The sequence below is a fragment of the Sipha flava genome, unplaced genomic scaffold (genome assembly GCF_003268045.1).
Source record: "Sipha flava isolate LNK unplaced genomic scaffold, YSA_version1 70_pilon_pilon, whole genome shotgun sequence".
NCBI lineage: Eukaryota > Metazoa > Arthropoda > Insecta > Hemiptera > Aphididae > Sipha > Sipha flava.
In genome coordinates this window covers 112,557-129,813 of record NW_020273610.1, presented here as the reverse complement: position 1 = coordinate 129,813, position 17,257 = coordinate 112,557, and the positions used below count along the sequence as shown (strand labels likewise).

The window sequence follows — 17,257 nt, the reverse complement described above, 5'->3', positions numbered from 1 at the left end:
AGTCACGTAGGCCAGTGAAAGAATTGATTGACTATACAAAAATAAAATATACAGGGTGGACATAATTGTACAGGGTACAACAACAGTGTTGCATCAGCGTAATCGGTCTATTTATTTAATCTATACATTTATAATTTAAATAAAAATTTAATTTAAAATTTTGAATCTTGAAATTTTGAAATTTAAAATCGTTTTAATTATTAAAATGATTTTGATTTTGATATAAAATATCGTTTTTAACTTTTTTCAATATCAATATATATATCAATATAAATTTTGAAAATCATTACCAACCATTAACGATTTTGATATTGATTTTGATTTTCTAAAAGGCTTTAACGATTTTTATCGATATCTAAAATCGATTTTGAAATCGATTTCAAGTCCTGCTTTATACTACTTATACGGTGGCAGTGGCGTCGGCATCGGCGGTCGTGTTTGGCTTCCAAATGCTGGCGCGTAACCGCGGTTGTCTGATGCGAACCGTGGTTGTAAATAGGTAGTGAACATAACCGGGCCTTCTTTGATAAAAAATAATATGCGTACGCAATGGACTATACGACTAATTCGTACTTATTTGAAATGCATTTTAAAAATTCTTAACCGACGACATTCTTTAATTTATTACCATTAAGCCGGGTTCACACTACATCGTAACGTTTATTTTACCAGACCGTGTGCTTTGAAAATGTGTGATACCTATAAATATCTTATGGTGATGATATCAAATTTTGGTTACATATTTTCGCAGTTTTTTTTTATTAGATATGAAATATTTTCATAAGTTTCAATAAATAATAACTGATGAATATTAAATTATATAGTAGAAATTATGTATTTTATTATTATTAGGGCTCAGAAATTAATTCTCTTAAAAAGTACTAAGTATGCATGCACTTATGCGCTTAAAAAAGTACAAATATGCTTAAAAAATATGCACTTAATTTTTTTAACTCAAAAATGTTCATAAATGAAGATATTTTAATAAATATATTCGTACATAACAGTACAAATTTTGTTAGTATATTATACTATGCTAAACATAATTTTTAGGTATAAATATATAAGATAAAATAAAATACAAGTAAAATAAATAGCTTAAAATTTGAAATTTTCTTTCAAAATGTTCCTATTAGGTTTTTCATAGTGTCATGAAAATAATTTCAAGGTTACTTAGCAATAAATTTAATAGCCCAATAAAATCATGCAAATGCATCACCTTCCGAGCCCTTTGTTATTATGAATAATGTTATCATAGAATATTAAATTATTACTATTAAAATCGGTAACCACACGCTCAAAAGTTGGATAAAATCAACTTCACGGTATCTTATGGTTAGTGAGGTTAACTTGTGATTTATTATACGGTTTACCTTGATGTAATAAAATGGTTCAACCAATCAGAGATAATTATTTTAGAAGGCACGACACAGCACGGTGTAATGTGAACCCAGCTTTACTTAATTAGAATGTCACGGGAACCCCCTCTCACTTTCTTTTAATCTATATCGTCGTCTTTGGCGCCATTCTGGACGCAACGTTGATGATAATGGTAAAAAATTATTAATATTAATTATCAAAAAATAAAATTATGATCATGTGGAGTCAAAATATTCGTGTGTTCTACTATTATACCATGCGATATACCCGCGCGATTTCTTAACATTATTACCAGTACTTTGGAACTATCGGTTCTCTTCACTTCACTCTTCCGCTGCCATAGACATAACTACCATCGTTCACACACACGCGCGCGCGTGCAGCAAACGCATTCAGTTCGTTATGACCAGTCATCCGGGAAGCAGACTGTGCACAGATTACAGACCGGTTCGGAACGAAATTATTTTTTACATCGCAACATATCTTCATTTTTCGTTCACATAATATAATATTATTGTCACTACGAAATAATAGCGTTTAGTTTTAAAAATATCGATTACGTGTTATTATATGTTGCTATTATAGTTTCGCCGAGAAAACCTATTTTTCTATAGGTTTTCGATTTTTATTTAGTTTTCTTTAGCGTTTTAAATTTTATTTTTTGCCGTTCGCCTTCCGTATCGATTTATCAACTAATAATTGCTATTATTATTTTTATCGCCGTCGTCGTCGTCTTTTTTTCCCCATTTCCGTTGACGTGTAGCGAAATGACGTCGTCGTTGGCTTTCCTCGTAGCAGCAGTGTTCGTGACGTCCACTATCCTGCACTGCACGCATTCGGCCGAACCGTTAGAAAACTGTTGGCAAAAAGTGTGGTCTTTGGCGCCGTCATGCGCTGAACTGGAAATTAATGAAGACAACAGGCTTTGCGTTTTTCAGACGATGGTAAGTCGAAAGTTTTCTATTTTTCACGTTTCTCTTCAACGCTGTGGCCCCAGTGTCAACGTATTTCCACAAAGAGTATTATTTTGTGTAGACATAATAACAGTTTCGAATGAAAATCTTTTTCACCCCATCTCTTTGACGTTATTGCCAATGCATCGTGAAAGAGTGTTATTATTCTTCAGCTGGTTTGAAAATGTAATAATTCAATGCGTATATTATACTGCATGTATCAACACATTATTTGACTAATACGTATATTTCAAATTACCAGGTATTATCTTAAAATGTTTAAAATTTATGACTCAATCATAACGTTATTTGAACATCTCAACTGTCAATACTTTTGGTTCGAAAGTTCGAAGTTGATAATATTTAGTTACTGTTCGTTAGTGAAACACGGCTGAATAATTTAATTATAAATCATAAATTACATTTAAATATCTTAGTAAAATAATAAGAAAAAACAAAATTTATATATATATATATATATATATATATTATGTGTAAAACAATAACAATTCTATAAGTTTTATTAATAGTAATGATAAAATTAATGAATAGAAGATAGAATTAAAGACAACAAATAATTAATTACGTTTTCTCTTTACAGTATTGTGTTATAAGTTATAAATTCGTGGCATTGTATGTAATGCCTAAATACTATATGTAATACCTAAATGTATACACACCTACTGTGTCATATCTATAGACATGCGCAGACCTGTATTTCAAGGGTTGCCTACAATACATTCGGGCCCTGTCTTAATAAAACCTGTAAGTATATTTAATAAATTAAAATGTTTAAATTATTAAATAAACATAACTTACATTTTTAATTTAATATTGTGGTATATTAGTCTTAATGAATATATTTTCCTTGAATCTCGAATATTTTTCTTAGATAGCTTTATTTAATTATGATTTGTACTTTTGTAGTTATTTGTAGCTGTGATATTACCATAATAAGTTTTTGTACGAACATTTAGAAAATTTAGTTAAATTTTTTCTATGGCGAAACATAATTTTATTTTTACCAAATATCTTACCTAAAGAACAAATTTCATTTGATTTGAGTAATATCAGTTAAAATACGGGCCCCTTACTCTTAGACTTAAATTTTAGGGCCTTATTTACAATATTTCACAGTCTGCACCATTTGTGCTCACGCCAATGATCACAGCTATGGGGGTTCAGCGGAGCTTTGGTTTTTCCCCTCCACCAACCGAAAGGTTTGATATATTTTTATAATCAAAGTGTAAATTATTTATTAACTTATTTCACAACATAAAATCCGAATATATGTTGATATTGTACAATAGTATCTTGTGTGAATAAAGTATAAGTATTATTTGTTTTTTTTACTAATTAAGAAAAATAATTATATTAATCGGAAAAATTATACATTTAAACCAATAAAATTAGAAGCTTCGTTCCGAAAATAATCAACACTACAGCACTGTATACCTATAATCTAAATATTTTAATATTTATTTATGTATTAAATATCTGAACTAAAAATACAAAAATATATATAAATATGAATCGAAATTATTGAAATAGTGATAAGTATATTTGATTAGTTGTTCATCTGTTGCAGTCAAACCTATTAAGGAACCTATAAAAAACTTCCGTTTCCTAAAAACTTGATCGATTTATTTTATTTTTATCATTGTAGCGTTTTAAGATCGATTATTTTGACATTGTTGTGAAAAATAAAACAAACTGGATTCCTTTAAAGTTATTTGAAGCTAGTGTAAAATAATAATTATTATGAACCATTTTTGGCTAAACTAAAGCATTTAAATAAGATTTTTGGTTATTTTTTTTTTTTTTTAATAAAATTGAAATCTGAGTAAATAAATACGTTTTCTGTGTTTTCATGTGTCAGTACACATGCAGGACCGAACATTTTTAAATTTAAATTTATTTAAATTTTATTTTAAATTAATTGAAAAATAAATAAATCACCGGGGCACTATAAACCACGATTTCTTCCATTTATATAATTTTAATACATGCGTGATTGATGTATACATGAAATCCCGAATGGGAGACAGTTTCACCTTCTAGTCTTTGCAAAAAACCTTAACGTACATATTACACGGTATTGCTGCTGAGTGAAGTGTGTGCATTATTGACATTAGTATTATTATTTATGTATACGTACATTCGTGTAATACAGTACGGTGAAAAATATTACTATGTATAGAATACACAAAAACAAACACATATACACGCGCGCACGCACACGTACAGTAGCGTGCCCAGAAATTTTAGATGGGGGGGATGTTATCAAAATATCAATTTAGAAGAAAAAGGACTGTACATTATTAAATTACAATGTTGATAAACATGTTATTTATATTGTGTTAATTTGTGTATAAGATAAACAGTTTTATTTATACATCAAATTATTGTCTATAAATTTTAAATACTAACCATAATCATAATAAGTACCGAAATTGATGAAAAAAAAACAAGCTTTTGTTCAGATACCTAACTCAATTATAATTATAAAAATTAAAAACTACAATAACATGTCATTGTAGGCATTTTAAATTTACTCAAGTTAGCTATCATATTTTTTTGAGTGGCGGCTGATCTCATGGGGGGGGATATATCCCTCCTCCCACCAACGGCATGACCTGCACACGCACACACCTGCATACTCACTCGTGTTCAACTATTAACTTGAGTCATCATTCAACCGCGTAGTGTTAATTATTCTGGATAAATTTATTTCGACGAGTATAAAATAATACATGCCCTGTAATGACTGTAAACATGTATTAGAATTTTTCAAAAATATATCTTTCAAACCAACACACATACCAGTTTTATTTTTATTTTTGTACATAATGAACAAAATCGGTGTTTCGCCGTAACGGCACTTTAAAAATAAAGAAATAAATAAAATAAATAAAGAACTTTAAAAGCCGAATGATTTGCTCGTTTTATATATATTTTTATTTCATATGTACTATTTGAACATTTGATTTTTTTGTTTATATTTTATTTACTGGAAGTGTTATTTAATTTAATTTTTTGTTTGCTTATAACTTTCAGTGCTAAGACAATATATAAACATATAAATACAATTATACTACTTTATAATAATTTAAACTTTAATTAAAATTATTATTTTATTGATTCAAGTGTTGTTACTCTTTTTATTTTATTAAAAACTAATATTACTCAAGTTGTCATTTACATATTTTATGTTACACACACACAATTGTAACTGTCATGTCGAATAAATAAAGAATGAATAATTTTACCTTGTAACTACAATTTTTGGCAAACTTAATCCATATAATATGTAGGTTAAGTAAATATCGATAAATGCCTATGTGTTTCAATATATATAATCTCATCATCGTTGTCCATATTACGGTATCTCAATTTAATATATGTATATTTAATGTTTAAATTATATATGTTAAGTTCCTGAATATTTTGACTATCACAAGATAGTTTCTTATCGGACAAGGAGAGCGAAAAGTTTTTCGAAGAAGAATTTATTTATAATATATATATATATATTATTTTAACGACAAAATCCTATGAAATATTGTAAATATAACTGTAAATGATTTCTTTACTTAAAAGAGTATTTTATAATACCAAAACATATAATACAATAACAGGTGCAATGTTTTATGTTTTTTAAGTATATTTCATTTTTGATGGAAAGTAAATAATAAATAAACATCTTAATAATATTTAAGTAACGATAAGCGTGTATTTTCAACGACCCTTATACGGTCAATAATATCCATCAATATATTAATTTTCGTTTAAAATGTCTAGCGAAGAGAACGTTGTAATTGCTCTTGTCATGCTACATCAGGGGTCGACAAGTAATTTCTATTGGAGTCCTAAAGATTAAAATAATAAATCAATGAGGTCCAGTGAAACATTTTTTTTTTCAAATCTTTATATTTTAAAAATAGCAGTATAAAAATAAAAATAATTATTCAGTTATTACAATTAATTTATATTAAAAACTACAATATTAAAAGTATGAAAAAAATATATTTATTACAGTAAATTATTTAATGCTAAAAATTGCATTTCTTTTCCTTAGCCAGCTTTTTGAAATCGGAAACTCGTGGAGAACAGCTTATGTGCAATGTGTCCTCAAGGTGAGAGTCTGTTAATTTTGTCCGATATTTGTTTTTCAAAAAATTAATTTTTGAAAACGATGCCTCACAAATGTATGTCGAACCAAACATCGTAGCCAAGTTGATTGCCAGTTGCTTACAGTTTGAATACTTGTCAATGGCATCTTTAGCCCAGAATTCTTCAGTTGACGCACTTCTGTACTGCTTCAAGGAAACATCTTCCTGTAGGTCTATTATTTCCATTTGGAGTTTTGACTTTGAAAGATTAAATAATTTTTTAGCTACATCAGTCCATTCTCCGTCTGGGAGAACATCGTAAGGGGTTTTTAAGAATTGTGATAGTTTTCCTATTTCAGAAAAGTCTTTGAATCTAGCATCGAATTCCTTCATAAGATCTGACAAAAAACTTAAAAATGTTTCGATGTTTATAATTTCAGAATAATTTTTGCATTCAAATATTGTGGGAAAGTGAATGAATTTTTTTTGTTCAATGTCGCCTTTAAATATATTTAGTTTGCGACGGAAAGCAGACACACTTTGTATTAAAATCACATATTAATTTCCCTTCTCCTTGTAATTCGACATTAAGCGTATTTAAATACTTCAAAATGACATTTAAGAAAGTCATTGTAACTATGTTTCGATTGTTTTCTAAGAAATCCGAATGCTTCTTTGCTTCTTCAGTACCTACATTTTTTAGGAATGTTTTTACTTCTTCTTTAATGTTCCAAAAACGTTCAACTACTCGACCTTTACTGAGCCAATGAACATGATTGTGTTGTAGTAAATCTGAATAAGTCGAATCAAATTGACACAGAAACTCTTTGAACTGTTTGTGTTGAAGAGAAGAACGCAACCTGATAAAATTGATTAACTTGATCAAACCGTCCATAACGTCTTTCAGTGTAGCACTGAGTTTACTACAAAGCAATGTTTGGTGAATTATGCATTGATAAGTTAATATCCCGGAATTATTATCACGGATTCTTTTTAATAATCCTTTTTCTTTTCCCATCATCGCTGGAGCTCCATCAGTGGAAATTGACACAATTTTATCATAACTCAAATCCGATTTTTTCATGAAGTCATCAAAACTCTTAAATAAATCTTCTCCACGAGTCTTGCCTTCAAATGTCAATATTGCTAGTAACTCTTCTCTAAACACTTTATTTTCAATGTCAAAGAATCGCACGAAAATTGACATTTGTTCAGAATCAACTAAGTCACAAGATCCATCAAGCGCAATGCAGTAGCACGGTGACTTATGTAAAAGTTCAAATAAGCTTTTTTTGTTTTCGGCTGCCAACATTTCTGTCCTTCTTGTGTTACTCCTTGCCGACAAAGGAATATCTTGGATAGAGGTAACGATTTTTTTTTATTTTCTTGAAAAAGTGCAGTAGCCACTTCCAACATACACTCTTTTACTATTTCGTAATCGGAAAACGGTTTTTGGTGCTTATTAAGAACCCAGCACATACGCAACGCTGCTTCAGTTGATTTCTCTTGTTCACTCATACACCGTATAAGTGTAGTCGTACTATTTTTGTAAGATAACATACATGCATGGACCTTATTTTTACGCACTTCACTGTCTGGAGGAAATTTTGTATGAAAATCTTTATAAGTAGTTCCATAATGCCGTTTTAAATTTCCAATTTTAATAATAGCGACAGTTGAATTGCAAATTAAACAGACTGGAATGGCTCTAACCCTTTCAGGCAATATAAAAAAATATAATTCAGTCCACTCGTTCATAAACTTCCTATTTTCGCTGTCGATTTTGCGTTTTTTACTCAACATATTGAACGAATAATATAAAACGAAACACACACTGTATCCGCCGGCGAATGTACACGTACTAAAACTAAAGAGTTAACGATTTAGTTAGCGATAAGCAATAAATATAATTTTACGCCGTCGGTTCTTCGGAGTTCTTAGAAAATCGAAATATTTGGTATTGTCGCGACTCGGCCGTCGGCCGATAACATTGTAATAAAACCGATTATTACCTGCCCGATAAAATATTTTTCAATGAATTATGATATAACTATAATCTGAGTTTGATAAATTAAATAAAATAAATGTCTGTATTAATAATAATACTATTACAGAAAATAACATAATGAAGTACAATGTGTTGACAGGGTCCATAGCAGGGGTCTTCAACCTTTTTTTACCGCGGGCCAAATTTGATATACGCTTTGGCATCGCGGGCCAACATTTTTAGAAAAATAGATAGGTTATAAAATTGAGCAATAAATAATAATAAATAAGATTTATTTAAAAAATGTATGTTTATTTATATAATTTTTTTATTTTATAATTCAAAATTTCGTTTTATTATGATAAGAGTAAGTTATTTAGTGAGACGTTTAGAATTGCTTGTCTTTTAAAATGTCTTGAAAGTTTGCATCAAACTTTGTGGTTCCAATTAGCAGCGTCGCTTGTAAATGTTCGTCACTTAAGTTAGTTCTGTACTTAGATTTGACATATTTCATTTTTGAAAATGTCTGCTCACATAAGTATGTTGAGCTAAATATTGATATCATTTCACGCGCATGTTTTTTGAGATTTGGAAATGATTCCTCTGGCAACATGGCGTAAAATTGTTGGAGACTAGCTTCCTTGAAATAGTCTTTGAAATTGTTGTTTGATATGAGCTCGATAACTTCAAGCTGAAACTCTGTCGGTAAAGTTTCTATTTTTAATGCAAATGGATTTTCAAAAATTCGAATACGGTCTTCTGCACTTTTGAAATCTCTAAATCGGGTCTGGAACTGCTCTTTTAAATAGGTGAGAACTCCAACAGCAAAATCGGTAGGGAATTCTTTATAATTTTCAAGTTTGAATTTGTTGCATGTTGGAAAATGGGCAAGATTTTTTTCTATTAATTGATTTGTGAATAGATTTAGTTTTAATTTGAAAGATCTAATGTAGGAATATGTATCTGAAATCAACGAGTTAGCTCCTTGCAACTTTAAATGCAACTTTAAACTCATTAAGGAGCTGAGTTATATCGACGAGAAAAGCTAATTTCCATAGCCATGTTAAATCAATTAACTCAGTTATAACACGGTTTTTTTTCTGTCATAAATGTGTCGATTTCTGAACGAAGATAAAAAAATGTTTTCAAGATGTGACCTCGGCTGAACCAACGAACTTCGCAATGATAAGGAATACTGGGTACTCGCTTTCAATTTCAGCAAGAAAGTTCTTAAACTGACGGTGACTGAGAGCACTTTTTCGAATATAATTTACATTCTGCACAACAATATTCATAACTTCATTTATTGGTGCATTTTTCCCACACAAAGCTTGCTGGTGTATTATGCAGTGAATAGCCATTGGTGCTGCTGCACCAGTCTCCAATACAGTTTTACAAATATTTCCAACCAAACCTGTATGTGCTCCACATATGTTGCGTTCACCATCAGTAGTTACGCCTTTTAAAATGCTAAATTCAAGACCCAAAGTAAAAATAGATTCTTTTACCTTCAAAAAAATTTCATTACCAGTACATGAGTCTTTCATTGAGTGGACGGCGGCCAATTCTTCGGTTATTTCAAAAGATTCATTGACTTCGCGAACGAATAAAAGCACCTGCGCTGAGTCTGAAGTGTCGGTAGATTCATCCAAAGCAATTGAAAAATATTTAAAGCTTTTAGCAATATCTTTTAATTGACGAATAATATAATTTCCGAGATCTGTGGTACGTCGCGCAATTGTATTCGCTGACAAGCTAATACCGGTGAATAAATTGATTTTATCGGGACAAATCTCTTCAACTGTTTTCAAAATGCACTCCTTTACAATTTGGCCATCAGTAAACGGTTTTCCGGCTATCGCCAGAGTACGGGCTACTTGAAAACTTGCTTTTACGAGAGATTCATTTTGACATGACCGTTTAATAAAAATTGACTGTTGAGCTAGTAAATTCTGTTTTAAGATTTCAAATTTGTCCGATCGTAGTTAACCAGATAGGTTGTTATATGTAGATGCGTGTTTGCTTTTATAATGTCTACCAATATTATATTCTTTCAAAACAGCAACCTTTTCCTTGCAAATAACGCATAGAGCAACATTATTTTGTTCAATGAAGAAATAGTCATTATTCCACTTTTTGTTAAAAACACGGCACTCTGTATCGACTTTCCGTTTTTTACTTAAACTCATATTTATTTTAATACAGCACAGAGCACTACACTCGATAATAAATGACACTTAACTACAATAATCATAAAAACTGATTCTACATAATTTATAAATTATACCCGATATACTACAGTGGACTCACGCAGTTAGAAAAAACCCGTCGATCACACGTTCGATAGCATTATTATTACAACGGAAAAAGTCGATCATATCTTATCTGACAATCGCGTAAGTTTTGAGTACAATATTAGGCAGATAAGTGTGATTGACGAGTTTTTCTATTATTCGTGTTAGTATATATTTACAAACATAAATTGTTATGAATAATACCAAAAGAAAAAAAATAATAAATTTATTTTATTTTATTAATTAATTCAATAAAAAATAAATTAAACTAATGAAAATTAATATTAATATTAATGTTTTTTTATATATTATTTTTAAAACATTAATTAGCTAGGCGGGCCGGTGTAAAAACCTTGGCGGGCCGGATTCGGCCCGCGGGCCGTAGGTTGGAGACCCCTGGTCCATAGTTTTGCCTTCCGCGGTCCGGATCTGGACCGCGATCCGCCAGTTGCCGATCCCTGTGCTACATAAAAAAAAAAAAAAATTAAATTTCTTTTTAACATCGTTTTATGTAGCCGTCGGAAAATTATATTGGTATTTTTCAATAAAACATCATAGGCATAATTTTTTTTTGTTCTATCCATGTATTCATCACATTTACTTAGCATAATGCAGGATGATCTCTGTAAACTTCAAGGTATTCTAAAATAAAATTTCGTTCCTCGTTTCTATCGGAAAAAGTTATTTTAACATACGATTCAACTGTTTTATTCAAAGACATGCATTTATTATTGTAATAAATTTAGAAACTATATTGATGGAATATTGTCAGTAGTATTGATAACTGCCTCCAACGACACAATAACAATGGCTATCTATCAATCAGTGGCGTAGCTAGGATTTTTAAATGGGAGGAGCTAATCACTTTTTTTCGATAGGTAAGTTAAAAGAGGATATAAGAATTTACCCTTAACCCCCCCTACCACCATCTTCCACCAAGTTTTTAAATGTAATTCAAGCATTTTAGTATAGTTTTAAAAATATTTATTGATATATAATTTATAATAATAATAATAATTTTGGTTTTAGTGTTAAGTCACTTGATCCACTCTGACAGCTGCATTCTCTTAGGTGAATTTCTGGCAAATTCAGTTATTATTTCATTTTCATCGAATTGCTCTTTTTTATTTTATATTAGCCATAGCTAACCCATTCAGTCTGTTTTCCGACATGGTGCTTCTTAAATAATTTTTAAAGTGATTAAGTGCAAAAAAATGTTCTTTCCGAAGTGGAAGAGGTAACTGGTAACGTGGCGAATAATTGTAAAAGTATTTTAATGTTAGGTTGAAGATTGGTGCAATAAGAGAGTGAATCAAGAGCAGAATTCGGTTATGGAATAGTATTTTGACTCCATTGTTGCCTTTGTATGAACAGCTCAGCTCTGATTGTAGATGAGGTATCATCATGGAGATCTTGGGCATATATTTTAGCAGCTTTTATAATATTCTCATCGTCATACATATTTAAATCGGCCGGAATAAGTCCTTCAAGTGGCATAACATCAATAAGCCAATTGATTGATATTACCACTGTATTTATTTATAATATAATTATATTGAACACCATAGTAGCTTTATGCTTCAAAAGTGTGTATATAATAAGATTCCAAATAAACCTAGTGTTTTGTTATAATTATGCTTTTAATTTACGTAATGTTTAAAATAATTACACACTTTTCCTATAGTTGTCTGATTATTCGCTAATTCCAGTATATAATTATACAACGTGCTATTACAATTAAAACAAATCAGAAATCATTGAATTATAGTCATTAATCTAAGGTTAAAATGTCACTAACTATTTGATATTAACAGACACGAACGGTAATAATTAGTCAACTTTTGGTGAGCGTTAACGTCTGTACGAATATACAATGTGTACAAAAGATAATTTTCTCTTTTGTACATCAGCCAACTAACTATTGATGGCAATATAAAGTTAGTTATTTATTGAGCTAAGCATTGAAAGTACATGGGTGCTGTTACAACTTATGGGATCAATTTTTATCTCGACAAAATAGCACCCGCAGAGTAATAAAATTACGTATCGTAATTCTAATAGCACACGCTGCATTGTTTAATGTTAGTATAAATTATCGTAGGTATTATGTAACTTGAAAACAAAAAATTATTCGTACTTATTCAGTGGCGTTTTTTCGATAAATTAACCGTAAAATTACTAAAACACGTATTGGTTTTAGTACCTATCCGTGTTCATATATAATACAGAAAAGATCATGTGAAAACGGTTTTTAAACAATAAGTGTTATACTTTTGGTGTATCATCTATGTCGCAACGCGTATGTCTTATTTAATTTATATAATGATATGATTTAATATACATATTCAAATAAATTGATTATAAAGATATTATATTATACAATTTTTTCCATTTTTTATAATAATTTTATAATTTTGTTAGTGCATTAGATATTTACGCATCAATAGAATAACATATTTCAATATTTTTTTTTCGTTATACGGTTTTTCACACTTCTTTTTCTTTTTGATTGAATTTTATTGGAAAGCATTTTCATAGAAATATAAGATGTCATGTGGAGATTTTATGAAAATTAACTGTGATTGTTATCGTCATAAATATTGTATATTAATGAAAATCTGTATGAGCTTCGTATCTCACTTATTCTTTACGATATATTTGACTATGTGTTTCTTCTAGCAAATGTCTGACACCGGTTATAGTGGCCAGTCGTCATCGAGTTCAAGGTTAGTTAATAGCTGTTGGTATCATCCATGTGAGGCCTATAAAGTTAACCGCATCTGCATGTATTATGCACACACGTATGTACGTAAGAAATTATAGTTGATAAAACCGGTTGACTGCATTTTTAATATTCTTCGAAACATCATAAGACTATGGAAAGATTACCAAAGTTTATATAAAAAGGTTTTTTTTTTATTCACAAAACGTCTATTCAAAATATTTATGTAGGCTCTAAAATTATTTTCATTTATAAAGTTAACTGATGATAAATCGTTATTTGTTAATTTTAATTCAAATATGTATATTCATAAAAAAAAGAACTAAAGTAAAAATTAATAAAGATCATCTATTTTATTGACAAAGTTTGCTGTTAATCACAAAATAAACACGTATTATATTTCTAATGCAAACATTAGTACTATTGTACCCACGACCACTACGGACCGTGTCAGTTTATTATTATTTATTATTTATATAAACCTATTCATTGTATAATATTTTAAACTTTAAAAAATAAAAATAAGCATAATATGTTATATTTAAACATAATATGTATTATATTCTTGTTATTTTATAATTTTAAAATATTTAGCATACTTTCAGAACTATATTAATGATAACTGAGTAGAATTTACATAATTTATTTATTATTGATACTTTGAATTGGTATTTTACATTTTTCTTTTTTAAATATGGAATATTGTAAATCAAAAAAAAACTATAGATATGTTTTCTGTTGAAGTACTAATTTTAATATATACAGTGAAACAAATAGACTGCTCTATAACGTAATAGTTTGATAAGGTAAGATAGGTAAATACAATTATAATATATGAACAGTATTAATACGATTTAATACTCATATATTGTCATTTTTTCTAATTTGATTTTGTAATTCTAGGTGTGGTATACTTTTAATACATTCGTTTACGTTCTAATATTATCTGTGTATACTTAGTGTTAAGTTGTTTATATTATGCATAGCTGACAACTGAAATTAGTTTTAAGTAGTTAGAATAATTTTTTTAATTTTTTTTTTACTAGTCATAAAAATTATTAGTGGTTATGGAGTGTATTTATTGATATTTGATAAAACATAATGTTACACGTTGCTTGTAAAGAATTTTCAATATAGTATTCCATTTTCAACGATGCTCTTAGTTGTCAAAGCTACCTATTCCAATAAAGATATTCATAGTAGCAGAGGTGGATTTAGAAATATTAAATGGGGCAGGCACTAATTTGTATTTACAGAAAGATAAAAATATAATTTTTTAAATACACATGTATATTAGTTACTAGATGAATTACCCGTCGTTGCCGGGTTTAAGTATAAAAATCTATGTAACATAGCAAGATTAAATTTTGTTTAATCTATTGAAATTAAAATTAATTAAGATTGTTGGAATAATTTTATATATATTAATTTATTTTTAAGATAATAATTATTACCATAACCCATCGGTTTTCAAAGTGTGCGCCGCGATGTCATGAAATACTATCGGGTCTAAAATTTTCCTTATAATTATTCATGCTATGACTTGGAGAAGGACGCCCTGAAAAAACCTTAGATTAAAAAGGGCGTCGTGAGTTGATAAAGTTTGGGAAGCACTGTCATAACCTATATTATATGTTATAGCTTTTAGCGGCCGTAGCTTTCTTTACGAGAAGTTTTAGTAGTGAAGGTTTAAAATAAATGTTTTATTAATAGTTTTTCAAAATTTTATCTAAAAAACTTTTAGACAATATTCTTCGCTGATCTATTAGTAGGTGACAAAATCACCAAGCTACTGGGTGAGTTTACGCGTGAGTAAGCTACGTAAAAACTAGTTTTCTCGCAAGTCTATTTCTGCAAATTTGAGTCTAGTCTTGAGACTTATTTATAGTCATTGCGAAGCAAACTTTGAGGGGAAACTGTAATCGTTTAAATTCCTACGAAAGATCGTTCAAAATTATAGGGATTCGCGGTAAAAGCACAGTTTCTCCTTTTGCACATCCAGTTAAAATTGTGGCTTCCACTATACTGCGATGTAAAGCTTTGACTTTAAGCCTGGTACCATAGCACAGTTTAGGTAGTTTTAAATTTCTGCCCACACGCAGAATAAGCCTATGATATGGCATACACGGTGATTTCAATACATTTAAAAACTCAACCGGATAACTAGTTGCATCATCTATGTTGACCATCGTATCTATCGAAGTATATACATTTTTCTTCCCCTTTAAAAGACATCAGCAGTGTATCATTGATACCCACCAGTTGGTAATTTTTTGGAGTGAGTATAGCACTGTTGCGGACATACATAAATGTAGGTCCTTACGACTCATACGACATGGATGGGACCACGTAGATCATAAATAGTAGAGATCAAGGAAATGATTATTATTAACATAATATTTGCATTCGTATGAATAGAAAGGAATTTTAGTTAAAAATCAGAAGGTAAATAAGTACATATATTATATGTGAATCGCATGGTTACATTTAGAAATGTAATTGGGAAAAACTCGCGACAAATATGGAAGATGTGCGAATGGCAATATTAGCGAGGTCATCTAGGTGATAAATAATGGACTAGTGACAAATTATTTAAGATAGTTGAAAACAACTATCGCCCAGCGCGGCACGTTTGATCCTCACCAAACCTAAGTATATAAGGGGGTTGGGAACAGACCAATATTCAGATGTGGTTTACACGAGTAGTCGCAAGCACCTTCACGCCAGATCATTTCTTAATTATTGTTTTTGTACTTAGAAAAATTCTTAAATAAATAGTTAAATTATATTTGAGTATTTTATTTGGAATATTATCCTAAAAAAACTTAACCAACGTTACGATTGAACGACGGCACGCAACAAGCACGTTTACACAACCATTCCATAGGCTTATCACGAATATGAGCAATATTTGGATAAATGTTTGATATTAACCGTAATTACAACTGCACAAATTTTCTTGTATAGTTACAGCGGCGCAACTAGACACTTGGGGGCCTTAAAGTCAAATTTAAAACGGGGCCCCTACCCAAAAATGTAAATATTCTTGAAAATCCAAGGTATACCATTCCCCCTCCCATGAGGTTATCGAAACCATTGTATCGTGAATAATTTCATAAAATTCAAAATAATTTCATAAGCTTACTTTTTTTTTAAATATTATAAATGTATAAGTTAAAATCAGTGTTAATATTTCTAGAGCTCTTAGTAAAAATCTTATACAAAAACCTCTACATAATTTGGAGAAAAAATAATAATTGTAGATAAAATCAACTCTTGACAGTTGATATAAAGTAAGATATAAGTACATATATAATCTAATACAATTCAGATGTGCAAATAAAATGTACATGCATATTAATATATAAATTTAAGTATAGTATATTTATTAAATGCCTATTATCTTTGCCTATAGTTCAAATACATTTATATAAATAATTTAGTTATTACTATTTTAGTATAATACATAGGAATTAACGATTTCATAACTTTTAAATGTGTAAAAATATTAAAAAAAAATTAAAGATTTAGGTATGATACTTTATATTTCATAAACATAAAACATTTAACATATCAAAATTAAATTAATATCATATTTTTTAAAATGTATACCAATCAAAATATATAAAAGATGAATACATAATTTAATTAATAAACGTAATTTTGACTTTTTAGTTTAATGAACATTAATTGAAAACACTATGAAATATAAATATTATATCTGGTACTTAAACTTTCTTTGATAATTTTATTTTAAAAAGTTGACTTTTCTTGTTTTGCAATTTGCAAATGTATCTATCACATCATCC

At 29.4% G+C, this 17,257-nt stretch overlaps 4 protein-coding genes across 4 annotated transcripts in view; 1 reads left to right on the top strand and 3 right to left on the bottom strand.

Moving 5' to 3' along the window:
- LOC112692077 (calexcitin-2) overlaps positions 1-17,257 on the top strand; it is a 149,915-nt gene that overhangs the window by 87,071 nt on the left and 45,587 nt on the right. The gene's annotated exons all lie outside the window — the stretch shown is intronic.
- Positions 6,386-7,652, bottom strand: LOC112692104 (general transcription factor II-I repeat domain-containing protein 2A-like). The gene is made up of 2 exons (XM_025566657.1): positions 6,985-7,652; positions 6,386-6,854 (listed from the first exon to the last, which is right to left on the bottom strand). Exons 1-2 carry the CDS (start codon positions 7,650-7,652, stop codon positions 6,386-6,388), a joined length of 1,137 nt encoding a protein of 378 aa, XP_025422442.1.
- LOC112692103 lies at positions 7,667-8,248 on the bottom strand. Its single transcript, XM_025566656.1, has one exon. It carries the CDS (start codon positions 8,246-8,248, stop codon positions 7,667-7,669), a length of 582 nt encoding a protein of 193 aa, XP_025422441.1.
- LOC112692102 (general transcription factor II-I repeat domain-containing protein 2-like) lies at positions 8,821-15,637 on the bottom strand. Its single transcript, XM_025566655.1, has 4 exons — positions 15,428-15,637; positions 10,185-10,384; positions 9,601-10,106; positions 8,821-9,332 (listed from the first exon to the last, which is right to left on the bottom strand). The coding sequence occupies exons 1-4, from the start codon at positions 15,635-15,637 to the stop codon at positions 8,821-8,823; spliced, it is 1,428 nt and encodes a 475-aa protein (XP_025422440.1).